This window comes from Halichoeres trimaculatus, unplaced genomic scaffold (assembly GCF_033239565.1).
Source record: "Halichoeres trimaculatus isolate MK-OKI-2021-1 unplaced genomic scaffold, fHalTri1.1 fHalTri1_scaffold_11, whole genome shotgun sequence".
Taxonomy (NCBI): domain Eukaryota; kingdom Metazoa; phylum Chordata; class Actinopteri; order Labriformes; family Labridae; genus Halichoeres; species Halichoeres trimaculatus.
The window spans coordinates 11,453,851-11,481,638 of record NW_027437189.1 but is presented as its reverse complement, the minus strand read 5'-3'; the positions used below and the strand labels follow the sequence as shown (position 1 = coordinate 11,481,638).

The following is a 27,788-nucleotide window of genomic DNA, read 5'->3' as shown; positions in this document are numbered from 1 at the left end:
ACCACTAGATGGTATCAATAGAGAACAGGATATTGTGTTTCCCTTCCAGATAACGTGGGAGATCATATTGGTTGTAATAAAATGTAGCAAATAGGCTTCATGTGCGTCACAGTGTGTGTCAGGGCAGCACCCATGCAAAATCTGTGATTATGGTGCATTTTAAAGAAACTGTCACATTTATCTGCTGTGAATGTAGCAGCCTGGTTATTTCATGTAGCTTTCTTTCCCTGAGAGATAAAGACAAAGATGATAAATGTTTTATTGACTTCATACATATTCCATCTTGTCGCCTTTGAACATTCTGTTTAATAAAATAAAACATCAAAACTCTTCAACCCACACAGAGAGAAACATCAATGGAAAGGATGCTCTCCTCCCATCTGTCTCATCTCTGAATGCATCCCTCTGCACATCTGCACGTGACAGCGGTGTGTTTGTGTGCCTGTCGGGTATGCGTGAAAGCCCTCAAAGCAGCTCTTCAGATGAAAAACCTTGGATCCTTTAAATCAAAGAGCAAAATGAGCTTGCATTTGGAGCACATTATGTAACCTTAGTGGAAGTGGAGCAGTCAGGTGACCACAAGTGTGATGCTCAGAGCATGAATCTTTGATAGATTTTTATACTGTACTTCAACATATTTTTGTGTTGTTTTAGTTTAATGGGTTTGAAGTATCACAATGAGGCCTGTAAAATGGAAATACTGTTTGGCGTAATGCTTGACCTTATTGTCACTCATTATTTCCTCACACATCAGTGTCTTTCATACACTGCTTAGAAAAATGGTGAAGCAGGTCCAAACCCTCTGCAGTTCAGTTAAGTTAAGACGTGTATGAGGGGCCACAGCTCTCACAACATCATGTGCTGCTTGGCTGTTGGAGGCAGGTGCTGCAGTGGTGCCATGGTGTAGTAATGCTGATATGCTGCCAGTTGTTGTGTGTTATCAGTCTATGGTTGAGAGCATTTGTATGTGTGTGTGTTTGTGCAGGTTTTAGCTCTATTCCGTATTCTGTGTTAATCCCAATGCTCTGCACATCTGTGTCTCCCCCACTCACGTGCACAGACAGATGAGCTGCAAGGCTGGATTCCCACTGCACGCGTCCTTTTCTATCTCTCTTCCTCTCTTCCACCAATTTGAATGTATTATTATACACATCATTAGTAAGCATGGGAATGTTGTGGTTGCAAGAAAAGATGCACATGCACAGCAGCATGGGTATTAATTTCCTATTAAGTCACTGTGTAAAATGCATGGAAATCAGAATAGCCTCTTTTGATACAGCTGACCTGAGAAAATCTAGAAATTGTTGAGGACAGCAAATTCATGGATGTGTCTAATCTCATGATAAGTATCCTGTAGAAAGACTGCAAAGTACTTTTGGGATGAAACATTCTTGTGGTAGAAAAATACATCACTATTCTAGAGTTCGTTCTCTAAATACATACAGGGTGTGATTTCAGTTATCTATTTTACATGTAATTATCACTTGTCTTAACACTACTTGTATAAGAAGTGACATTTATATGTGCTTGTTTGTTCTAGCTAAGCTAAGACACAGTTTATGTTGTATATAAAAGAATGTCAGGGTTTTTCATTGAATGAAAATAAGTAATGCACATTTATTACAGCTTTTACTTTAATCAAGAATGACTACTCCTAAGGGAGTATAATGAAAGCTGCAAATATGGTGCAATTTTATCAATATGAAAATATGATATAATTTGTGACAATGAGGTAATGGTGAAGAATCTAATAGTTTTTATGACTGGATGGAAATGATTGAAGGGTTTCATTGAGGCTTTCTGATACCAAACTTCGTGATAATTCTGCTATGGCTTTAAATCATAAGGAATAAACTCCTCCCTCTTGAGTTGCTCTACTGTCAACTGAAAAAAAGCCCTCCCATGCATCGGAATGGTAAAACGAGAACGTGTGTGGAGGATCCTGGTACGATGTGGAGTGGCTGAAGTTGTTACAGACACTATCAGCGATAAACCACTCGCATTTAAAGTCGTATGTCGTTATTTTAAGTGTTGATACGTCTTCATAAGCGCCGTGGCAGGTCATACTCACTGACTGATGGAAATACAGAAGTGGAAAAACGGGGAATCTCTTCGCTCAAGAAGGAGCGCCATGCACTGGCGGGGCAACAACATGTAATGCTTCAGTTTTCGGATGACATGTAGTTTATCCTCGCACGGCGGATCATGTAGTAAGTGTTTGCGCTTGCATGTATGAAAGTGAGTCCGATATGTCTGATGTGACGCCGAGTAAAAGCGTGGAATGGCTGCAACTAGAGTTAGAGTCCGGAGGCACTTCTCTGCTCCTGCTGGACTGCCGTTCGCATGAGCTCTATGAGTCGTCCCACATAGAGACCGCCATAAACCTGGCCATACCGGGGCTGATGCTCAGGAGGTTCAAAAAGGGCAACATACCCATCCGAACTATCATCCCCAATCACGAGGATAAGGAGAAGTTCATAAGACGGTGCAAGACGGACACAGTGCTCCTGTATGATGAGAGCACCGTTGACTTGCTGGACTGTGGAGCTCCAGCGTCAGTTTTGGGTCTTCTTCTTCAAAAACTGTGGGAAGACGGCTGTAAAGCGTTTTACTTGGAAGGTAAATCACTTTCCTGTCGAGTTATCCTAAGTAACAACAATAATAAAGCAGAGAGGACATGTAATAGCATGAGAACATAACCAACAAACTGAGTTTCAATTCTTGACGTCGAATAATTTAACGTACGAATGAACGAATACCTTGTTAGTTTAGCTTGTTAGCATCGTTATGTACGTTAGAAAAGATATTTATTGTAGAAACATGGCCATATGCGGCGAAAGTTGTTCAAGAAGAAGCGTTAAACTTTGTAAATTAGACATTAAACTGAAAACGTTTTCAACGTTAATGTGACTACTAAATGCTACTGTAATTATCACGTTAACGTTCGTCACATATGCTGTTTATGTTGTTTGAAAGCTGTTCTAAAGTTTGTGTGTCGTGTGTCACTGAGATTCTCAATTAAAATTCCAAAATGGCCGCGCCATGTTTTGCTCCAGCAGGAACAGGCATGCATTTCATGAATGGTCTGTTTGGGGGGTAACTCCGGCTATTTCTTTACAGCCTTTCTTTGATACTTATTATTATTTCATTTGGCTCTCTAAACTAGTCTTCAGTTTATCATCTTATAAGGGGGGTTTTAATCAAAACATTCATCCCCACTGATGTGAGTAGTTAATTTTTTCTTTGGCCCTTATCCAGGTGGATTTGTAAAGTTCCACACGGAGTACCCAGAGCACTGTGAGACCCTCCTTGACAGCTCCTGTCCCAGCTCCTCTCCTCCGCTCTCTGTTCTGGGTTTTGGAAACCTCAGAATCAGCTCGGATTGTTCAGATGGGGAGTCTGATCGAGAGCCAATCAGTGCTACAGAGTCTGAGGAGAGCCCCGTCCCTAGCAACCAGCCTGCCTTTCCTGTCCAGATCCTTCCTTATCTGTACCTGGGCTGTGCCAAAGACTCCACTAACTTAGATGTGCTGGGCCAGTACAACATCAAGTACATCCTAAATGTCACACCCAATCTCCCCAACATGTTTGAGCACGATGGCCACTTCAGGTACAAACAGATTCCAATTTCGGACCACTGGAGTCAGAACCTGTCGCAGTTCTTCCCAGAAGCCATATCATTTATAGGTGAGCAAGTCTTTTGTTGGCTTTGTCAAACGTTAACCTAAAGACACACACATACACTTCCCTGAAATGATTTTTAATGCATCTCTGTTTTGTTGTTGCTTTTAAATGAGACCATAAAAACCTTACATACGTTTGTCGTCAATAATGAAGTCATTTGTAGATTATTATGGTGAGTAATAATTTAATAAATCATACATCTGAATTTTTTATTGTCGGTAATAACAGGAAACACACAGAGTACAATCAACTGTGAATGCTAACAAAATAGTAGCTACAAATATCAAATATTAAAATAATATAAAACCTCTGTCAAGACAAAAAAAAAAGAACAAATAAGCCAAAATTCCCCTGGTTTTCAATTTTCTATCTCTTTACCTACTTATACTGGAAAACAAATACCTTCCTAGGGTTTTTGATCATCTTGTAGATTATCATTAAGGTTATTAAAGGTTAAGATAAATCTGTGCGTAGCTCAGCTTATATTATCTTAGCTTATTCAGTCCCACCATTTAAGTGTGGAATGATCCCTCCCAAGCCTTTGGCAATTTTTTGGAGAGGCATTTACAATTGTGGTAAATGTGGGGTTTTGTCTTACGTTTGGTAAACTGATGTGTGACAGGTGACAGCCGCCTCTTACAGGCTGCAACTACATTCCCAGCATCCTGAAACAGCATAAAGACAACAAGACACATTGTTGTATTCTCCCCCCTTTTTCTGTTTCTGTTACTGCAAACATGTGAGGAATATTACACATTAACATGTGTCATGTTGCAGAAAAGGCGGGCTAAGTTTTTGTATTGTTCATATAGGCCAGTAAACAAAAAGAGGGTTAGGGTTAAAAGTCCCTAAAGTTCCATCCTTGTGTAAGTTCCCACTAAATTTCTTCCAAACAAAGTGACAACAATTGATCTTTTGAGCGACATACTTTTGTTTCATTTGCATTTCATCTCTATTTGCTGTCTTTTACCGCCACGGCAGCACCTGAAACCACAACTTTCAACTTGTTTGTTTTGTTGTTACAGAGCTCATCACAAAGTAGATTTCAGATGGTTTAGAGGCAGAAGGAGGAAGGAAGTGTCGTTTCCACTTTGGGGTTAGAGTTTGATAGCAGTGCAACAACACAGGCGCAGCGTGAGGTGTACATTTGTTTAGCTGTTTGTAATACCTGTGACTCTGCACTGTATGTGTGTCATAACTTAGTCATTCATAGGCTGTGGCAAAAGATAGGAAGGAAACACAAGTTCCCAGAAATGTAAAGGACCGATCATCAAGTAAACAGCATTAGGAGTATAGTATAGTATAGAGTAGTCAAAGGTGCGATAAGAGCCCTAACTGGCAAATAACGTTTATGGGTGCAAGGTGGGGAAAGAGACAGAGCGAAGCTGGCAGGAAGCCGGCTTCTATATCCTGTGTGGAGCAATGGGTCCAGATGCCCCAGATCTAGGAGGATATGACAATCATGTCCCCCCCACCCCCAAGAAAACATATACTCAAGTTTTACACATTTACATATAACTCTTAGCAGAAGCTGTAACACCAGTAAGGTTTTAAACTTCAGGCCACAACAGAGGCTGTTACTGCTGCAGAAGAGCCATAAGAAAATTATGTAACACACAAATCAAGGGAAATATCTTTTATAAAGTTTTGTTTGTTGGTATGTCCCTGAAAAACTTTCTGCTGACCTCAGTTTCCCTTTCCTCTCACACAGACGAGGCTCGGTCTCAGCAGTGTGGCATCCTGGTCCACTGCCTGGCTGGCATCAGCCGCTCGGTTACTGTCACCGTGGCCTACCTAATGCAGAGACTCAACCTCTCTCTTAATGACGCTTATGACTTTGTCAAGCGGAAAAAGTCCAACATTTCCCCAAACTTTAATTTCATGGGTCAACTTCTGGACTTTGAGAGGACGCTGGGGCTGCACAGTCCCTGTGATAACCGATCCACCAGCAAGGAGCAGCTCTATTTCACCACACCGACCAATCACAACGTGTTCCAGCTGGACACGCTGGAGTCGACATGAGGACCTATTGGACAGCCTTGTTTTTTGTGTTTTGTTTTGTGTTTTGTGTCGTGGTTCTGGAGGTTTTGTGAGCCTGCCAGATCTCCAGCCAGCTGACACAAGCAGAGAGGCAGTCACACTTGTGCACCAAAACATGTTGGTCTGTTGAAGGGGCAAAGTGTGAGTGCAGAGTCCCTTCAGATCCAGTCCTAATGCCTTAATATCTAATGCAAGGAAGAACTTTTGCTGTCCACCATACATGGCGTCAATCAGTGGTCATGTGCAGCCATAACAGCAGGATGTTTCTTAACTTTTCTATTGAATCTAGGAATGTTGTTTGACTGTTATCTGTCGTTCACCAGCTGTTAAGAGGATATCTTGTAAGTTGTTGTATCGGCTATGAATATTGCCTTGATGGTCTCAAAGGAGTCTTTGGCCAATCAGAATGTTTTCTGGGGACCAGTCTAAGAAGTTGTCATGGTACTCCAGCTGAGGTAAATAAGCTACTACGGTGATCAGGCCTCAAATTATTGCCCAGTTCGTCTTTCTCATGACTTTTTGCAGCTCTTTTGATTACAACAGAATTGATTTTCCACATAAAGTCAATCAAATCTGCTACTGTATATTGTGTTGCATATAACATCATTATTTGCATGTGATTATGTTCTACCAATGACCAGTTTCTTTGTAACCTTGAGTTCAAATTGCCTGTCGTCGTAGAGGCCTTTGCCATACCTTAACCTGATTTTGAGGTGTTTGTCAGGAATCTGGTTGAGGTGTAGAGTAAAGGACCGGCCTTCATAACAGATGTGTAAGTCATCAGTGTATAAAGGAATGGATGTTCACCTTAGTTTCTTAATCCCAGTCTTCAGTCTGCAGCTACTCCCTCTGTGGCACTACGATGTTAAGGGAAACCCGATGTGTAATTAGCCGTGCTCTGTTGCCAGTCTCGCCTCAGAACAAACGAGTGAGTTCAGTGTGTGAGAGGGAATGAAAGGTAGTGAGTTGAAAAATGTGTTCTTACCTCACAGAGAGACATTTTCAGGGATTTTTATACAAGGCACCTGTATCTCATCGTCATGGCCTCTTTCAATGCATCCAAGGGCTGTTTTTGTTTGGTATGTTTGAGATGTACATAACGTGTGGTTGTTAAAGGGGACATTTTCTCAAAAATCATGAAGGATGCAAATGTGACCCTATTTTGACCCTTATGTATAGTATATGTAAAGCTAAATGTCCAAGACATTCTGTACAAGTTTATACAACAAATATATTGTATATTTTTACTTGAATATTCTCTGTCTTTGTCTCAACTTATTTCAGTTTCACATGAAAAATGAGGTGGTTATTTGGTCTAAGTCGGTATCTCAGGTCAGAGTTGCAAGGTTAGCCCTAGGTGTGGTCAGACGTCCTTTCTCTGTCCACTTTGATGCCTGACTTCCTGTCTCCCGCAGGCTTTTCACAAACAGAAGTGACAGGGCCAGATCTGTCAATACCACAATGCAGACACACCCACTAGCAGTCACTCAAAGAGCGCTTCAAGGAAGAGGAAGATGACACAGCATGTCCTGTGCCACATACACACAACTTCTGCCTTTCCTCCACAACAAGGGCAGTTAAACAGCTCCATAACAACCTCATGCAGTGGCTGTTATCAAGTTAATAAGCCTCGGTTAAACACATTTTTGTGTTATCTATTATGAATTAAACATTTTTTTTAGAAGAAATGCAATTTCCTGTAGAGACATGTTGGTTTGAAAAGAGGAAATGAGAGTGCTTAGATATCTTCACATACATGCCGTCATTTAGAGAGAGAACTTTTTTGTGCTTTGCTAGAGGGAAGTATTCATAGTTGTGTTTCAACAAATTAGAACCGTGTAAAACATTCTTTTTTTTTTGTTTTTATTAGATTTAGCTAAACTTCAATATATTCTTCAGTTGTCTCAAGTAAATGTAAATATTTTAAAACTTTTTTGTTTTAATTTTGGGGACTACGGCTCATGAAATCCACTAACTCTATTAGAATATTTTCTGAGATCAAAAGAATTTTACTCTACAAAAATGTTCTACTACTTAAACACGTGCATTTTTATACTCCGTTCTTAGCTGGAGCTTCTTTACGACAAATTAGTGCATCAGTGCTGCTTGCCTTGGAAGCCATGAGTCTGTGGCACTGCTGAGTAGGGATGGGTACCTTTCACATTTGAAATGATACGGTATCAATGCACGGGACCTGGCAACGGTATCAATTTTCAGTACTGTTCTGTGGTTCAGCTACAAAAATATCACTTTGTTGTTTTGTATTTATTTATTTATTTTTTTTTCAATTTAACAAATTTCTTCTTCAATATACAATCGCCGACTCTTCCACTACCTCACAGTCACAAGGATGCATCTTAGGTACCTTTTGATTTTACATGAATCCGTACCAGGTGCTTTGACAGAATTTGGTCGGTACCTTTAAAAGTACCTAATTCGGTACCCATCCCTTCTGCTGATATGTTGTTGAAGCCAAAGTAGTTTTGATCCTTCAGCTTCAGGGTCCAAGCCAGGTGAGTTAGCTGGTCAATTAAAGCACAGTTATACCACTGTCAGCTGACTATTTTGTAGTAGTTTTGGCGCTGTGGACAGGTACTGAAACTAGAAAAGGCAAGTTTGTAAACGAATCGATGCATGAGGTGATCCAAAATCTTCTGGTAGATGGCTGCATTGACTGTAGACTTGATAACACCAGAAGATGACGTGGCAACCACCTTCCATGACTTTTGCTCGTAGAGAGGACTGGACCAGAGCACAAATAGTCCAGGTAAGATGTTCCTGACATTACCTCTAGTTCATGAGGGATTCTTTTGATTTACTCAGACTTGAAACTAAATATTCAAAATGTGTTTTCATTTACATTTCTGTATGAGTATTTCCAGCTTTGTTACCAAAGCTTCTGGAGATGCTGTCCCAGATTTGGGTATAATTGCTGCTCCCTAAACAATCCATTTCTTTTGTATTGTTTCTGCCCTGTCGGGGAGATTTATTCATATGTTCCTCATCAGATGACAGAAAGATGATGTAGTAAATTCCCTTCCCTGAAGAAATCATTTAACAAGCAGAAGCCAAGCTCTGTAAGACAGGCAGGAAAAATAGAGGAGGGAAATGTTCTGTTGTTGATCTGTGCAGCAGCTCATGGTCCAATAACTGTCACTCTGTGGGGTTTAATGACTTAAATACTGTGCTTAAACACTTCTAGTTCCAGCTTTGGGGGCTGACACTACTGTGAGCATTGTAGACGGCCAGAAATCTTCAACTTTCACAGCCACGGCGCAGCACATGAAGAGACTTGCCTAGCAACACCACGCAGTTGTGATTATAAAAGCTGTTGATTGATGGGTTTCCAGCATGACTGAACCTGGCTGGCCACATACCTGCAGGGCAAACCTATGATTAGGTTGGAAGAGACACCCACGTTAAGGCAGAGGCAATAGGTAGCTGCACAGAGTGAAAAGCAGAGTACAGCGCCTGAGGATGATGTGTGAAGGAACCATCAATCAGACAGGCCTTATCTGTAACTGGATCTGTACATAGAAAGCAAACTGGCAGCAATGCACAGACAAGTAATAAGTAATGATTTATATACGATACACACTTTTGATGGCCTGTTTTTATTGAGTTTTTATTACATCGCAGTCTTCTTGTTCATGTGTGGGATTCCCTCACACCTGCTCTTATTCAAGTTTGGCAGCAGCTTCCCCACAGTGAGTGTTTCAACTGGGAGTTAAGCATAGCCTTTTACTTTCTGTAATTATAAATCATTTTCTGTTAGGCTGCCAGCTTCACAGACATGGGTCTTAACAGCTTGTTTTCTTCTCTGTTACTAAGTTACGCAAGAAATAGATATAAAAACATGCCCATTCTTAAAAGTGAAAATAACCGCATATTGTGAAGTTTTTAAAATAAAACCTTTGATGAGTGAAGAATAATTTCCTTCCTTTAAAAGAGGATGCTGGGTGTTTGATCGCTGTTTTTCTTCTCTTGTTTTCCTCTTTCTGCTCAGACAGTATTTCAAAATGTGGCAGATAAGTGGAGTATTTTCGTCCTGTTATGATCACCCATGAAGGGAAGCAGATAGGCTCCGGCGGTGCTTACTCAGCAGTAGTTGCTGGGGAAGCAGATGTGCATTAGACTGACAGGATTTTAGCTCTGGGTGGGTGGAAGGGGAGGGTATGTGTATGTGTTTGGAAGCATGGTAGCATTTGTGTGTTTGTGAGTGTGTGTGTTGTGTAGAAGCAGAGCAGAAGCCAGTCAGAGCTGGTTCACACCTGCTGTGGTTATAAGAGCATGCTTAGCATACTGCATGAGTGACAATCATTTCACAGCTGCTGCTGCCCCTGATGCACAATAACTGGAATTTATTTAGATCACCCTTTCAGAATAAAGAGTCAGACGTTTTAAATAAAAAAAAACCTATTTGACTTGCTCTCTCTGTAGAATTAACATTTCTGTACACAAAATAATGGTGACTGTCATTTGTATTTCAGTTGCAAACCAGATTCAGATGAAATGTTGCAAAAGACAATCCGATCCAAATAGCTGCTGGGTTTTTCCCCTCACTGGTCTCACTCTGTTTGTGTACAGCAGATGTTCAGGCCCACAGAGAATAATCCTAATCTCAGTATTTTGCTGAATGCTGTCTCTGACATAATGCCATTGCAGAGCGAATGACATAGCGGCTGCTGTGCTTGCTGTCCTTTGCTCCTGTTTAGCGGCCATTTACTTAAAGCAGGGCGACAACAATTACAGCCCGGCTCATCATTATTGGCATCCATGAAGCTGAAATACATAATGTGGAATATCTTCTGAAAGAAATTAAGTAAAACATTTTTTTCTATAGAGCTCTTGTGTTTGATACAAAAGAGCAAATAATCAACAACGATTTACGATGGAAGGAGAAAAGAAAAAGAAAACTTGAAGCTTGATGTGTCACTGGTATTGGTGCCCATTGCTGTAAATCAGTATGGAAACACACTGTGGCCATGTCCACATGTAGAATAGAATAGAATAGAAAGAATAGAAAATACTTCATTTATCCCCGAAGGGAAATTCAGGAGTCACAGCAGCAATCAAGAAAACAAAAGTAAGAAAGTGTTTGGAAAGTGCAAAAAGGTCCACAAGAAAATAGTTGATGACAGCCCGTCCACCACTCTCCAGCCCAGCCAGTCTCCACCTCCACAGGGTCTCGGACTGAGCTTCTTCAGCAGTCTGTTCAATCTCTGTGTGGGAAACCACATATATTTATGTACGCTTAGGCCTGTCATCCACATGAAACTGTGGTTTTGTGTCACTAAAAACAACGTTTTCTGAAAACTCCAGTTCAATGTTTGGATGGCATGGATTTCACATTTGAAAATAAAGTCTAAGAATATGAGACAATGCAGAAGTGCTAAAACCTGCTGTTTCTCGAGTGTCCGCTTGAGGCTGGCTCCGGAAGTACAGGAAGTCACATGCACACGAAGCCAAAAAAAAAAAAAAACGTTTTCAAAGCAGAAATTAGCTTATTTACAGCCTGGTTGAAAAACGTCTCGCGTCTGAAATGCTAGCTCTACTATCTATTTACTATTCACCCAATCAGAGGCACAGCTCAGGTCACATGACCAATAGCTGTACACGAAGCCCTTGCCATGACCAATAAGGCTGTGATAGCCGATGTGCTTCATTTTCCATTTAAGAAACAGACAGGTGATGTTGGGGAAACTACGTCCATGTTTTATACGGTCTATGGTTTGGCATGCTTTGAGCCCCACCTACAACGAACTTGACTGATGCATTTGGACGGAAATATTTTTTAAAAACAAATGGGGAGGAGGGATATGCAAGGCCTGAGACTTACCTGTGGTAAATGATAAATTGTCTGTGCCCATATGACATAAATTAGCCAATGAACGATGACTTCCATGTTCTGTGTTAAAAAACCATCTGTTTCCCCCTGTTCCTTCCTCAAAACAGTGAAGACAGAAAAGGTGTCTAAGGACGTCATAAGCATGATAATCAGCAAACATGAGACCTAAAAATGGTATAAGCCCATCTCTAAAGACTTTTGTATCCCTGTTTCATTTGTGTGTAATGTTATGAAGAAGTTTGTCAAGCATGAAACTGTCAACAACCTCCCTGGACATAGGGTAAGAGAAACACTGATTGAAGAAGTCTTCAAAAGTTGGTGCGAACGGTGAAGAAAAACACCATGTCAAACATCCTAAGTCCTGAAGACCAACCTGGAATAGTCTGGGGTCATGGTTTCAACAAGTCCCATACACCACACACTGAACCAAGCAAGGCTCTAGGGTGAAGGTAGACACCATTTGCTCAGGAAAAGACTTGAAAAAAGAACGATTAATCCAGAGAGTAGCTGGACAAACCACAGTCCTTGGCCGGATCATTGGAATCATGGAATCAGACAATTATCAAGAGATTTCAGGGCGAAAGTTTGGCATCTTCTCTATCTGTATTCATCAGAACTTATAATGAAACAGAGAAATACCCTTTCACCATGGTTCAATGGAGGTATGTATAACTGTATTTCAATGGCGTGTTTCATCAGACTTCATCTGGTCTTCTTGGGGATTGCCACCTGATTCTCGGAAATCCTGAATCACACTGAAGCTATTTGCAATGCTTCCTACTTCCCCTTATTTGTAATGGAAATAAGAAAAGGTCCAACATATACACACGAACACAGACACAGAACAAGGCTCAGCTGTGTGATTTGTCGCCACTCTAAATGTGAACATTTCTCCTACAACCAACTGAACCATGGCGCTCTATCTAAATCGCATGCTGATCTCTTTGCAGTGCTGTAAGATTCAGATGTTCACAGTCACGACGTCCATCTAGTCAAGCCAGACTTTCCGTCTATCTGACAGGAAGTTTCTTATCTCTCCAGGAACCTGCTGCAGATATACTATCTTCTCTAAACAGCACTCAAAACCCTCCCATCAAACTCTTGTGCAACATAAATCTTTTTTTGAGAGACACCCATGTCTGAGGAGCAAAGAAAAGTGTTGGTTTTGGCAGGAGGAATACTGGGTCATGTGTAAAGCAGAGCCACATGGAATACTAGTGGAGATCAAGGCAGCCATCTGTTTGTACCAGAAGTCTCCCATTTCATGGCCAATTTCACCATCCGGCGATGTTCAGTAGCCTGCGCTCACCAAGCCTCAGAACAAAGTGATATTTGTTTGCAGTGTAATCTGCGGCACAGAGAATAAAAGGGAACATCCCTCCTGTCTTGCTAGACCCAACAAACACTAAAGGTCATCTGTCTATCATGTGTTCATGTTGGGATCCACTCAGGGGGCATGCTGGGAACTGTCTTGCTGCCTGGTATGCCATTCACATAAGGCCATATGCTGCTCACAGTACAGAAAGACTGGATGAGCCAAAGAGCACGTCTGTGCCTCAGGATGTTAAGCTACAACAGTGGAGAACAAGAGAGTGATGGCACAGCACAGAGGAGAGGGCTCTGCGTGCGTCTGTCACTTAAACAGATTAACTCTCAGTAGGCCTGCTGGGGAGCAGGTCTAAAACTATGTTAAAATGTTTTTGTTTTCTACAGCAGGACAAAAAGTCTAATACTTCATACAAGATAAAAAGTGACGATAGAAGTCAATGTGTATTCTGTCAAAGGGTCTAATCTGGGTGCGTAAATTGTTTGAAACTTCAACTGTTGTGGCAAACTAGTATTGAGTGCTTGATGTTGGTATCCAAGTCTGCACAAACTCTTAGCATCTTTTTTAGCTAATTTTTACATTTAGCTGTGTCAAACAAGAGATGGGTACAGTTAGCAGCTAGCTTATAAACATCATGAAGTTGCTTTACCCACTGATGGTAAAAGTGGTTGGGATATATTTTTTTATTATGTCTGTAAAATGGTTTTAAAACACCTTACATCTGGGAGCTTTTGCCCCTTTTTCCAGTGGAATATAAACTAGACTTTTTTTTAACATCTCAACATTTTTTTGGATTGGGCAAACGAGTAGTGTGTCCCAAATCGCATACTTCCATACTCAAATACTCAAAATTTCGAGTATACTGCGTCAAAATGAAAAACAGTATGCATAGCATGTGAAAAATGAGTATGCAAAAGTACCCGAATGATACCCGAATGAATGGTACCCCTCTGGCAGCAATGGCGGCAGAGAGCTGTGGACGTTCACTCAGCACGGTAAAAATACAAATAAACAATACATACCGGGACATCTTCAGCCAGTAGGAGGAGGAGATGTTGTTGGTGCTGATTACGGCTTAGCAATTCATTGTAATTACAATGAAAGATGGTAAGATCTTGATATTTTGATCGTGTTATTAAGCTGTGTTTAATATACTACTGAAAAGGCTTTGAAAATTTGCAGGCAATAGTGGCGGTATTTAGCGGAAGCCGGTCACAATTAGACGTAGAAGAAGAAAAGGTCGACATCATGTTGTCATTTCCAGTAAGTACGGCGCTCGGCAGTATGCGATTTGAGACAGCACTACACCCTCAAAATTCGCGCACTAAGCCAGTGGCTATGTAGTATGCTTAGTACACTCAATTTGAAAATTTTGAGTACACAGTATGGAAGTATGCGATTGGAGACACACTGGAGGAGTTACATTGTTCAGAAGCCGTTTAGCATTTCCCTGATACTTCCGTTGTTTTTGCTTTGTGGGGTTGTGTCACGTGTTTGTGATTATCGTAACAAACTTTATATCACCGAAAAGCGCAAGTTCTTAGGTTTCAATTTCTATTTGAATATTTCTATTTGAACAAATGGTGACAGAGTTACGGTAATAACACTCCCACCAAAGTAAATTTAGCAGTTGCGCTATCACAGTAGGTGATGGGAAAGCTACGGTAAGTGTGTTTTTCAGAAACTAGTGGAGACCATAACCAGAGCTAAGGACAACCACCAATGAATGATAACATTTCTGCTTATCAACTTATAACACCCTTTTGGAAATAACGCCATGTACTTGAAAAGGAGTTTACATAATTTTACCAGCTCTGAAATCACAGCTGTGTAATAAATGTTCTCAAACTGAGATTGCTCTTTTATAATAGGGCTTTTTCCATGTCATATTTGCAACTCTACATCTTTATCATTGTAGTACTGTCACTTTAACTTAAGCATATGATATGCATAGTTCCTCCATCCATTTTCCACACACCCTAGTTTCCCTTTTTAAAGTGGTAAAAATAGATAAACCCTCCAGTGGTACATTAAAACGAAACAATCGCTGTTATTCATTGGAATCAATGAATAGTTATTGTGGAGTTTGAGGATTCTTTGTCTTGTATGGTGCTGCTGTTCTATGGGCCATTATGGCCCGGCAGTGCAGAAACAGTACTTCAGTGTTCTCAGCAGCAGAAGTGGGATGGAGCATCATGATACAATATTCTGTCTGTTCAGCTTTGATTTGCAGTCCTTTCACTCTATCTTTGTCTGAAGCATTGCACTTCCTGATTGTATACTTATGAAAAATAGCCTACATTCTGAGAAGGCACCAACAAAAGTTGTCAGAGTCTGATCTTTCATCATATGGTTTTTATTTTGTTGAAAGAGCAATTTCTCATATCAAGTAGCATAAAATCATTCTTTGAGCCTCAAAAACTCCCACATCATCAGTACAAGGCATCAGACTAAAAAAAGCAGTATCATATGAACAAGCCTGACCGCTCACTTTGAGATTTTGATTTGAGGCTCATATATTTGTCTTTTTCCACTACTGTGAGTTGTGAATGAAAAAATCAGAGATAACACTGCGATATTTGGCACTGGACAACTTCCAGTAGCATGTGATGTAGAGAAGCAAGAAAAACAGGAATCTTCTAAACCCAAAAGCCTGCTGGCTTCAGACGAGGTCTGCTTGTGTGGGCGGCGAAAAGACGGTATGAGTAGTAAACGCCTCCGAGCTCCAAACCTTGTCCAGGGTATTCCTCACTCTTCCGGGGATTTTCTGCATCTATAAATCATTCTGAGCTGAAAAGGGTTATGAAAACATCTCACTGTTGGTGCAGAGAGGAAGCACAGTTTCATGAAATGGATGATTTACAAATCAATAAAACTGTGTTTATATGTATGTGTGAGTGCGTGTGTGTTTGTGTGCTCTATATACAGCTTCATATCCGCCTGACTCACTCTTAGCCAATGGAACAACCCGTTTTACCAGCACACACACACACTCACACACTGGTTGAAAAAAATGAATGAAGCCAGTTACATAATATTGATCACTTACTATTACCTCTGTAAATCGCCTTTATCTCAGTCCCTTTCAAAGGTCAGTGTTACAGGGGTGTGAGCCACTCTCACAATGAGGAAAGAGGCCTTAAGGTGGCTTATGTGTTCTGAATAGTACACAACTAAAGGTGGCTCATAACCGCAGTGTGTGTTAATAACAGCAGGCATGAGTCATCAGGGCCTATCTTACGTAACTGCGTCACTTCTCCACCCAACTTGCTGCTAGTGCACCACACCCCAGATTCATTCACACACTCCGCTCTGCTGCTGCCCAGCCTCCCATTGATGGCAGGGAGAGCACTACTCATCCGGCTCCATGTGGCAGACGGCGGCTTACAGCTTGTAAAGAAGTTTGGCAGCGGAGCAGTCTAATCTGTGCGATGAAAAACTGACACGTCAACATCTTTTCACATTAAATCATCACTTGCTCTTAAAGCAGGGTTTTTTTTTGTCAGTAGATTGTGCAGCTGATGAAGTGTTCTATATTTGTCGGGCAGCTGGGATTGGCCCGGCAGAGCAGCTGTGCTACACTTCTGATTGGGGTTTAAAATCCCATAAGTAACACAGACCATTAGGACTGAATGGAGCTAACAGGACCCTCAGGGAAACAGAGAGTGATGGAGGGAGGCGGGGAGGCCTGTGGACGGTGTCATCAGTCAGGCCACTGACGTCACCCACTCACAAAAAAAAAAAAGAAAAGAAAAGAAACACAACCAATCCATTTTTCACAAAAAGGAAGAGTAGAAAAGATCAATCACAGTTTTAAATTGATGGATGCATCCAAAAATAGATATTTTTCATTCTGAATATCTATTGATCCGCTTCCCTGTGACTCTTCCTGGATATCTTGATAAAAATATTGATCAAATGTTTTATTCTGGGAATTTTTTTAGCTTTATAAAAAAAAATAAAAAAGAAGATTTTAATCACTTTATGACTCTTAACAGATTGCAAAGTAAGATTTATCATCTTTCTTTGAAGGAGTGTTGTTGTGCCCTGAAATCTCTTCATCTCTTTTCCCTCTATCCAAACAGATACGATTGTGCTTTCCTGCTGACATCAAGTGGCCACATTGCAAACTGCATGAGTCCCTCTTCTCTATAACAGCTTGTTACCTACGTTTGTCTCAGCATTCAGAGAAAAATCAAGACATCTAACACCTCTTTTTATAGAATGATGAGAGAAGCTCCTCAAAGTTCACCAGGATCTGACTAAGACAAACAATATATTTACATTTCTTGAGGAACAAAATGTTTTATTGGGATAAAATGAATCTTTCTCACTCTGATCTTCCAGTATGATATAACCACTCTGATTTATTGTTTTCTCCATGGGCTCAAAAAGCATTCTTTGTATGGACAAAGGCATCTGATTGTCAACTGGTGTCAGTCAATCCAGATCCCCTAACATGGGCACTAACACGATTAGACATAAATAGCTCCTGTCTCGATCGACTGTGTAACCAGATACTTGCACGTCAGCTGTGTGGATGGTTCACATGCCACAGACAGGAGCCACTATAGAATTCAGATTATACTGTTAATGATGAGTCAAAAGCTCAGCTTCACAAAAACTCTCCAGATTTTCAGGTACAGGAGTCAAATTCACACTTTTTTTTTCGCTACCTGATTACATAAAAAAAAGAGACATAAAGAATTCAGCGGTTGTAAAAATGCAAAAATACTGACACAAGGGTGGGAAAATATGTTTGCTGGGCTCTTTAAGAATCTTAATGATCTCAAAGTAAATATTAGAAGACACATCAAATAAAACCACTCATGCACAAATGCATCTCGTTTATTTCTCTCAAAGCAGACTTTTCATGTAGAAATATTACAGTATTCCAGGGTCATGAGAGGGGAATAAAACCTCCTGAGAGCATCTTAACACACACATAAATGCACACAGAACATGTACAGTTTACAGGCTGAATCCTAGTCTTAAATTATAAGCCATCCAGAGTCTGTTTTAAAACTTTGACTCGTGATTTTTTTTCTGCTTTCTGCACAGCTGAATGATATCAGCCTCCTATTCAGAGGCCTGGTGCTCTGGCTCCTCAGAGATAAGATGTAGTCTCTATCCTATAGCTTCTATAGAAAATTTAAGAAATTTGGATACATTTACACAAATCAGCAAACACTGGGCTCTACAAGTAGTTACAAACTGTATTTACAACAATGCAAGAGATGGCAGAGGAATACAGAGATGTTCAGCTACGGTTTTTAGCTGAATCTTGCAAAGTCGTTCCATTGTTTCTATCCAAGTCAGCTCCTGCTTTTTTTTTTTTAACAGAGAAATACAAAAATATCATCCTGGATCTTCTCGTGTTTAGGATTACTCCACTCCTTTCATGAACTCCAAGAACTCTGCAAAACATAAGAAGACACAGACAATTGAAGAGACCTCAGATTTCATTCTGCGTGCATTTTTCTCCCATCATGAGACACCAAAGTCAGACTGTTTCTACTAAGATGTCTTTTTTCATCTTCTCACCATCATAGTCAATTTTGCCGTCGTTGTTTTTGTCCCCGTCCTTCATCAGCTCCTCGATGTCATCCTCAGTTATCGCCTCCCCTGTAGACTCCAGCATTGTTTTCAGCTCCTCCAGGTCGATGTAACCGTCTGCATTTCTGCACAATCAAACGGGTAAAAGCACATTAAAGCACATATTATGTTTCTCCGATGGCAGTGGAGGAGGGTGTGTGATTATGCGTGACATGTTACTGATCATATCCTCTTTATTCCCCTCCTCTCACAGTAATGATTCTCAAATGCTTAAAAGCAGAAGTACAGCAAGTTAGTTCTTTGATGCTCAGGCGAGGTGTCTGGCTTACATGGAGTGGGTGTTTGAAATATTCTGTGCTGTCAAAAAGGATTATGGAGCGAACTACATGCAGCACTCTGCAAAGCGACTTGGCATTTTGTCAGTTCGCATAATTGCACATGGGGAGCATACTTTCCTGGAACCACACTGTGAATAGCAATGTGATTACGAGTCTGAGGTGATTTCAGGCGATAGCACGCTCGTGATGTAGATGTTGTGTCAAGGTTTTGGTATCTTTCTTGTTAAAAAGTCTTAGCCTGTGAACTGCTGAACTGCTCCCTAGGCATTAACTCTTTTAATCCAAACCAGGAACAAGGTTTAAACATAGAGCTCACTTGTCAAACATGCGAAACAGCTCTGCCAGTTCTTCCTCGGACTTCCCTTTGCTGTCGTCCTTCATGCACCTCACCATCATGACCAGGAACTCGTCAAAGTCCACCGTGCCGCTCCCTGCACACATATGACACAAATTCATATAACAACAGAGTTTGATAACCTTTATAAGCCTAATGGAGGAAAAAAAAATTATGTCAATGAACATCGCAAAACATGAAAACTAGGAACTGAATCTCAAAAAAACAAAGAAAATATTTGTACCACCAAAAAATGTTTTCTGGATAAAATACAGTTTGGAGCGCTGCATAACTCCTTATGTGGACTTGGAAGAAAAAAATCTCAACATATGACATTTTACATTTTACACTTTATCAAACTAATTTAAGCTTCTGTTCTCTTATTTCATCATTACATCTTGTGGGAAATGAAAAATGACTGGAAGATTCTCTGAGTCCCCTCCTCTTTAATTCATCCCGACACTTGTTGTGCGTAAGATCCCTGACTATCATTTGACATTAAGTTCAGGGACTTTGACCCACTCTTGTCTGCACAGCATGATTGCTCAATGATAGACCTGCCAGCTGCTCCGCCGCAACAGAGAGGTCAACAACAAATTGACCAATCATTTACTCCCTCGTACTGTAGCGCCAGAAGCGCCTTTGATTTACCGTCTTCGTCGACCTCATCAATCATCTCCTGCAGCTCCTCCGGTGTGGGGTTCTGGCCCAGCATCCTCATCACCTTCCCCAGCTCCTTGGTGCTGATGCAGCCGTCCTCGGCATCTTGTACGAAGATGTCAAATGCGGCCTTGAACTCTGCGAACACAATGCCGGCCCGTGGGGAAACAACAGTACATCACTGACAAATGTGGCAAGGTGAGACACTTTTTCAGCCAGCTCAAAGCATCATGCATTTTGCAGAAAAGCTTCAAGTGAATTCTTATTTTTGAAACTTTCAATGAGTTTTGATGCTTAAAGCCCCTGTGAGGAGTTCTTAGCTGATTATGAAACATATTGAAATGAACAGTATATGGCTTTTTTCTGAACTATAACAACAAACAAGACCATCAAGAACAAGAAGGAGTACATCTATATTGTAATTTTTGATGCCTTTAACGCACATGAAAACAGCCACATTTTATTTGAAAATACCCACAGAGAGTTATACTAACAGAAGGAAACAGAAGTTAGATTGGCCACACTTTTCCACCCCCAACAATCAGGGACTTTGATGGGATTCAGGTTTGGTTTCAAAAATCTGTCTAAATGATCTTTAAGTGTATGGTGTCAAAATAACTATTTTATTGCTCCCATCTGAGTCAGTGCCTCCCCCCCTGATCATGAATACCAAACATGTTTAATATGTAGGATTCCAGGCTGCCTGCAAAAACAGGATGTTGCATACTTGCTCACAAAAATTGCAGCCAATGAAAACACAAATGTACTCTGAGCCAAGTAAAATATTGGAAATGAAGAGGACCAGCTTGGCCATATTTCTTTTTTTTATGCTGCAGAATGCTGGGACAGCAAACAATGGACCTCAATTATCCGCTGCGTCTATTTCTTTTATCTATCAGTCATTTCTTGCTTACTTACAGCCCTTTTCCACTAGCACGCCTTGGCCCTACTCTGCTTGGCCCTACTCGGTTTGCAGCATGTTTCCACGGGCCTGGTACCTCCTAAAACAAGCTAGTTTTAGGACCTACTCTGCTCTGGTTCCAAGCGAGCTGAGTTGATACTAAAAGATGGTGTCACCGACTGCCGGCTACTGATTGGTCTGGCAATGTCGTCACCAATGAGCTATTAGCGCGACGCCCAAAACAAGATGGAACAAAAGGGGCCATTTACACAACAACAGTTTTAGGTTGAAACGCAAAAGTTTTGTTGCGTTTCAGCCCCGCGTTTACACAGGAACTACATTTCAGCTGACCTAAAACACAAACTTTTGAAAACAGCCTCCAGAGTGGGATTTTTCTGAAACGCCGACAACATTGTGGCTGTGTAAACAGTAAGCCGGTGTTTTCAGTGGAAACGCTGACACCACACTCCGCATACAACAGGACAACAGTACCGTTGTTACTATCATCGCGAACAACCGTGCTGTGCTTGTGCTACTCAATCTGCTGTATCTGCTGACTGTCTTTCAACAAAATGTGCATTTGTTGCTCCACTTATTAACTTAGTATTCCCCAATACACCAGATGACCGGCTCAACTCTACTTCGGTGGAGATCTCCCAAAAGCGGCTTCTGGACAAGACAGTTATAGCACCACCTACAGGTCTGGCATGCTTACTACAGCGTTTTCAGTCCATCAACGTTTCCGTGTAAACGCAGATCTTTTTCACTGCATTTTCACAGCATTTTAGCTCAGAAGAAACGTTGTGTAAATGGGGTCTAAGAGAGCGAGAGCTACCCGCCTTCAGCCTTCTTATGCTTTCCTCTTTCATTCGGTTTGTGAGAAAAAGCCACAGACCAAGCAGCAAGTATTCTATTGCCTCCAACTCCTCCACTGTTTGAGATTGTTGTGTTGCGCTCAAAATGACATGGACGCAGTGTCGCCCAGGCGACCCCGCCCCCTGGTGGATAGAGAACGGGGCTAGTGGAAAACCATCACAAAACGAGTAGAGCAGAGTAGGGTCAAGGCGTGCTAGTGAAAAAGGGCCATTAGCTTTCTGTAAGATCTGATGCCTATGGAATCCCCACAGTGAAACTGTTACTACAGACATAAATACATGTGTGGTCTAGTAGTATTATGAAGTCAACTTGTGTTTGTTCATCATTATTTTCCAGGAGTCTGGAGTTAAATAAAATGTCGGAACTGTCCTTTAGTGCATGTATGTTTGTGCGTAGCCTCCCTCTCAGTTCAAGATCTAAAAGTTGTCAAGACAAAATCAGCAAAGATGTGAGATACACTATTGTCCAAAGAGGGCGCCAAAAATTTCTTAAACAAAAATGTCCCTCAGCAGAGTTTTAAGTCAGCGATAACTCTAGGGGATGAAATTGTAATTTACGTACCATTTTTTTGTTCATCTGTCAGCTGCTCGACCTGCGAAAGCAGAAAGTCAAATGTTGAATGTTTTGGGTGTGGATTGTAATGCTTATTACAATTTTGATCGTATGTATATTTTAAAAATTGTACATTAGAAACTGTTGGACTTTGCAATCCATTCGTATTCACTAACATGTCATCCTTTTGTGAAAGAGGAAATATATTTGCCCAAGAGGTGTTTCATTTTTCGAGCCCCTTTGATTTATAGAGTGTGAAACCAGTGACTGGACCAGACTATCTCTATCTGTTTTGATGACTTCTGGGTCAACAAAGGTAATATTTCGGTCCCATCCTTAACAAAACACAGAGCCCATATATCAGATGTGTGAACCAGTAAGAGGAGGAGTTAAAAATAAAAGACACAGGAGGATCAGGAACCACAGATAAAGCACACAATACACAGTGCTTTAAATTAGCATAGCTGTGGATCGGGGCCCAACAATGGCGCAGTAATCCTGGAAAAGCTAGCACGAATGAGAGAGGGAGACAGCTGCTTATGTAAGAGTTATCATCTGTCCACCACTATAAGTTAAACACACAGACGCATGCAGACACATTCATAAACACACAGATGCTCATGTGCTGATGATGTATGAAAAAAACACACCTAAACAAACGTGTGTAATATACATTCCTGTGTGTTTTTTACTGTCTCAGCCGCATTGCTCACTGGAGACATGAGTGGATTGGACAGCCGGTTGAGCGTCCGTGTGGAGGTGTATTAACACGGCCACACAGCTCTCAGGCTCACAGATAATGCTGGAATTCATCCGTGGGGGGTTTTATCTAAACCTGAAGCCCCTTCTCTGGCACCAGAGAACCACAGATGCAGAAAGAGTCTGAGCAACTGGCCAAAATTAGCCATGTGGAGTGGGACCGTTCCATTTGAAGTCATGAATGAAGAGCAGGGACCAGTCCTGTCAGTGACCCCCTGAGTGGCTCCTATCAGCTCTGATAAGCATGAAGTGGGAAAACATCTAAAGACGTATATGGTGTCAGTGATCTTTTGGCATCAGCTGATGATGGAGGCGATGTGCTGTATGAGCCACATCACCTGGGGATTTGTCAAATATTTCAGCAATGTCAAATGTCACGTAAACAAAGCGATGAGGGACCTTTTCTTCACAGGAGTACACAAGTGTCTGACTAGTCTAATCTAAAGAGGCCTGAAAGAGCACAATAAATCCAAGTTTGAGATTGTACATCTCACAAACGAATAATAACACTTGAAGATTATGTTCTGGCTCCGAAGGATTCAAACCAAACAAAATTCACACAGTCTTTTTTTCTTTTGGAAAGCATCCCACAAACTAAACCCACTCCATCACAGGAAGCAGATTGCACCCTTCATGTATCTGAGATGTGAGAAGACATACCGCTGCTTTGTAGATGTCGTTCATGTTGGAGGCTCGTCTGCTGCTGGTCCTGACGGCGTCCTGGCACAGAGGAAGGAGGTTCAGTCCAGCTCAGGGCAAGACCCCTGCCTCATCCTGGGTGGGTTTTATAGCCCCACTGCCGGACTCTGTCTGGTCCCTCCCAAGGTGGACCGGCCTCTTCTCTGTTTGTGCCCACAAATGTGTGTCTGTGTATGTGTGTCATTTGGCCAATCTGTCACAATCACCCGGCTCAGATAAAAATGCAGCAGCTCTTAAGGGGGGGGCATACTTTGGACTGGAATGAGGAGGGGTGGGGGGCACACATGGTGAAGCCTAATCTCTAGGGAGGGGGCCACAGAGACACTCAACATTCCTCCAGACCTGGTCCAGAGACACAAAGGGGCTCAGGAGGATGGAAGCGTGTGCGCTTGATGTTTGTGCATATGTGTGTGTGACGCTCGAGGCTGACAGAGGAGGTGGGAGGGTGGAGACCAGGATGTGGATGCAGGCGACAGCAAGCAGACCATGGAGGAAGGACAAAAAAGGAACAGGGGTCAGCAAAGGAGGAATCAAAGACACAACCATGTATCTATGGAGTGCAACAAAATTAAACACGTAGATAATGTGATTACAACCCCAGTTCAAAAACAACCAGGATGGCTGTGCAAAATGTTTGAAAACATAAACAATCAAAAAACAGGTTTCAATAATTAGCAAGTATCTGACACTTGTAGGACCACCTCCAAACCAATGAGGTTTATTTGCAACATGAGCGGGTATAAAAATACATTCCAAAGAGGTAGAGTCCTTCAGGTGTAGGTCTATTTGAATCTGCAAATAGTTTGAGAATTTAGAGATTTCTTCATGGAATCTGGAGAAATTTCCATACTAACAGAACAAGACCAAAAATCAATACTGACGGTATACTTTTAGACAGCACTGCATTAAAACCAGGCATGACTCTGTAGTGGAAGTCACTGCATGGGCTCAGAGTCACTTCAAAAAAACACTGGCTGTTAATGCTGTTTGTCCCTTCATCCATTAATGCAGGTTAGAGCTGCACCATGCGAAGAGGAAATCACACATAACCATGATCCAGAAGGACATCATGTAAGATGTGCCGAAGAGAGGCGTAAAAAAAAAAAAGATAAATCAACATTTGATTTTCTTTCTGAAAATCATCATCCTCTGCTCCAAAGAGGAGAAAGACCACACAGTATGTTATAAGCACACAACTCAAACCTCAGTATCATTGGTGTTGTGCATGGGTGGTTTACACATCTGTGAAGGCTCAATTAATGATCAACTTTAAAAACAGGTTTTGGAGCAACAGCGGAGACAACAACTGATCTCCTCAGTTCCTAAATGTTGGCATAGTGCTCTTAAAAGAGGAGGGGACACAACACAATATTAAACATGCCCCTGCCCCAAATGTATAGTGAAAACTAGCATCAGTTTTCAAAGGATCACATATCTTTGACATCACAAATTTTTATGACATTTTTTTGTCTGCAGTTTTCAGGTAAGTTAAGGATTTGAATTGTTCGCAATCCATCAAATTCTGCACGTATTAACATTTTACACAGCATCCCAAACTTATTTGGATCAAGGTTGTATGTTAGGTGCCCAACACTAACCCTAGGCCCGTATCAGCTACATTGAATGTGACTATAGTTTATGTCATCAGTGTCACCTGCTCATGTTGAATTGTCCACCATGAAAACTGATTGTGAGGCCACCTTCATTAAGGTAACTCATGTTAGGATCTGCAAAGACAGAGAAAGACAGGTTTTCAGGTTAATTCCTCCACACCATAGACTGTATAATAAGTCCAACAGTTAGTTTCTGCTTCTTACAACAGCAGTGAGGATAAGACAGTAGATATTTCCCTCTCTGGACGCAACAGCCTTCATTATCCATATGCATAACAATAACCACTGTTTTTTTTTTTCTAAATGGAAAAAGTTCCTCAATAACTTGTGTTTGTTAACTTTTCTTTAATGAGACGACAATAAATGCAAATCTAATTTTATATCGTCAGCATGTTGGGTTGTTTTTCAGAAACCCCAGAATCAGGTGCCTAAAAAAGTAAATTAAAAAAAAGAGACAATTTAAGGTCAAATTTTGTTTCTTTAAGAAAAAGTCAAATCTGTCTGTTTGTCTGTAAACAACACAACTCAAAAAGTTACAATCGGATCTTGATGAAATTTTCAGGAAATCTTCAAAATAGGATAAGGAAAAGTGATTAAATTTTGGAGGTTGTACGGATCACCGTCTGGATCCAGTATTTTTTATAAGGAATTTCTGTCAGTGTGAGATAGGGCTGTTATCACCATATGTGTACATAACTTGATGATAAATGGTTTGATTGTTTTGCAAAACAATACAAGACAAGGTCAAGATCATTTCTCACAGATGTAAAAGTACAATCTAGATCCTGGCAACATTCTGGATACTAAGATCCGGAATATAAAATATGTACTGGGTCATCATAATTTTCAACAATGTCAGGTAACAAATTATCGTACAAACCTGCAATAACACCAAATTGTAGCAGACAGTCTGCTGAAAGGAAGTATAACATAAAAGTAGAACTAAAGTGTTGCATGACAATCACAACATAGTTGGTGGAGGTCTGTGCTCTCTGAGTGCTTTTCTAGTGCATTTAATCTAGTGTTTTTAGAGTCATCACAGTAGTGCTGAAATCACAAATAAAGCCTTGATCTTATGAGGATTTTAATTCTAAGCTTTCATGTGCAGATCAGATTCAGTCAGCAGAGGGTGCTGTTCACCATCCATGAACTAAATTAAATTGTTGCGCAAGGCTGCCTCCGGTTATCCAATTTATCAACAGTGGGGTAGGTGAGAAATCTGGGTCAAACAAACCAAACACTTGCAGACACATTCAAATTGAATTGAACACAGTGCAAGACTTTGCAGCATTTTTTTAAGCTCCTTTGAAACAAGGCCATCTCAATCACTTGACTGTGTGAATCACACACACACACACGTTCACACACGTGCTCTCACAAAAGCTCCCTCTCACTCTCTCACATACACACACACACGCTCACACACGCAGAGCATGCTGTGGCAGGCATTCTAAGTGACGAGTGATCATGCTGGTTTATAATGGGATGCTAATGGGGACTGGCACAGCTTACAAGCATCATACAGCCACTCAGAGGCAGAGAGAAGGGGCTCAAACTGAACATCATACATGTTCTATTCTCACACAGAAACCTGACGGAGACACATCAGTCGCATGCAGAGGTGACAGGTGACTCCACCTCACCGAGGAGGTTGATGTGCCCCTTTGTGTTTTCTCACTCAGTCGTCTAAATTTCCTGATCCACACAGACACACAGTGCTGCGTTGTATTCTGCAGAACTGAATCGTCATCAATGGCAAAAAAGTCCATCAGCTGAAACCAAAGCATACTGACGAGTCTACATGGTCAGCCAGACAGATTCATTTGGAGCGCTCAGTGCAGTCTGCTGGCTGCCAAGAGGGACAAGCTTCTCTGCAGGGGGCACTAGATTCAAATGTAAAGCTTTCTTTAGTAGTGCACACACACATGAAGAACCCCCCACCTACACACTCACCCGCACACATAAACACACACGCTGTAGTACCAAAGACTGGCACACGCATCAAAGAAAGCATATGGAGTGCTGTTTCATTGGAGCCCTCCACCAATTTCCTCTTACAGAGAGGAAGGCTGACGAAAGAGCCAGCCATCTCCTCCACACAGCGCAATCAGACAGCGCATCTCAAATCCACAATTCACCGCACACCGCTTTTTGAGGGGTTGCCATAGAAACTCTGCTGGGTGGAAGCGGGCAGAAAATGAGAGGAGATGAGCGGGGCTATTTCCCCCCCCTTCCACCTCCCTCTCTGCCTCCCTGCCACCACATTTTGTCCTCAGAGTGACTGTTTTATTTTCTATTCTTTGCCTCCAATACGCAAACATGCACAGACTAAATTGCGGGCACATGTGGAGGTCACAATCAGGGTTAACAATTGCTATTTGTTCTGCAGAACCATTTATGCAAATAAGCAAGCCTACAAGTTCAACGACTGCATTTATATGAGGGTACATAATAAAATAGTTCTTCCTACCCTCGATTAATTTAGGGTATGTGAAGTGATTTGAAGTTGCACATTAAATCTTTGCAAACAACAACGGTTAACTGACTTACTCCTTTGAAAAATGGTGGATATCTATCATCTACTTACAATTTATTTTCTGT

General features: G+C 41.3%; 2 protein-coding genes across 4 annotated transcripts in view; one reads left to right on the top strand and one right to left on the bottom strand.

The window, feature by feature from the left end:
* The first annotated feature begins 1,891 nt into the window (after nucleotides 1-1,891).
* LOC141799370 (dual specificity protein phosphatase 7-like) lies at nucleotides 1,892-6,932 on the top strand. The gene is made up of 3 exons (XM_074681599.1): nucleotides 1,892-2,619; nucleotides 3,259-3,687; nucleotides 5,396-6,932. The coding sequence occupies exons 1-3, from the start codon at nucleotides 2,229-2,231 to the stop codon at nucleotides 5,704-5,706; spliced, it is 1,131 nt and encodes a 376-aa protein (XP_074537700.1). The 5' UTR covers nucleotides 1,892-2,228; the 3' UTR covers nucleotides 5,707-6,932.
* Nucleotides 6,933-17,757: 10,825 nt separating this feature from the next.
* The window catches only part of tnnc1a (troponin C type 1a (slow)), a 31,892-nt gene continuing 21,861 nt past the window's right edge, over nucleotides 17,758-27,788 (bottom strand). The window contains exons 2-8 of one of the 3 annotated variants that reach the window (XM_074681111.1): nucleotides 25,229-25,301; nucleotides 23,536-23,595; nucleotides 22,126-22,156; nucleotides 19,779-19,925; nucleotides 19,110-19,224; nucleotides 18,444-18,580; nucleotides 17,758-18,316 (exon numbers count right to left, since the gene is read on the bottom strand). In XM_074681111.1, the coding sequence (XP_074537212.1) occupies nucleotides 18,285-18,316; nucleotides 18,444-18,580; nucleotides 19,110-19,224; nucleotides 19,779-19,925; nucleotides 22,126-22,156; nucleotides 23,536-23,559 (486 nt within the window). In that variant the 5' untranslated portion in view covers nucleotides 23,560-23,595; nucleotides 25,229-25,301 and the 3' untranslated portion in view covers nucleotides 17,758-18,284. Of the gene's footprint in view, nucleotides 18,317-18,443; nucleotides 18,581-19,109; nucleotides 19,225-19,778; nucleotides 19,926-22,125; nucleotides 22,157-23,535; nucleotides 24,404-25,228; nucleotides 25,302-27,788 lie in introns of those variants that run through there. The other 2 variants (XM_074681109.1, XM_074681110.1) reach the window with 2 other exon arrangements.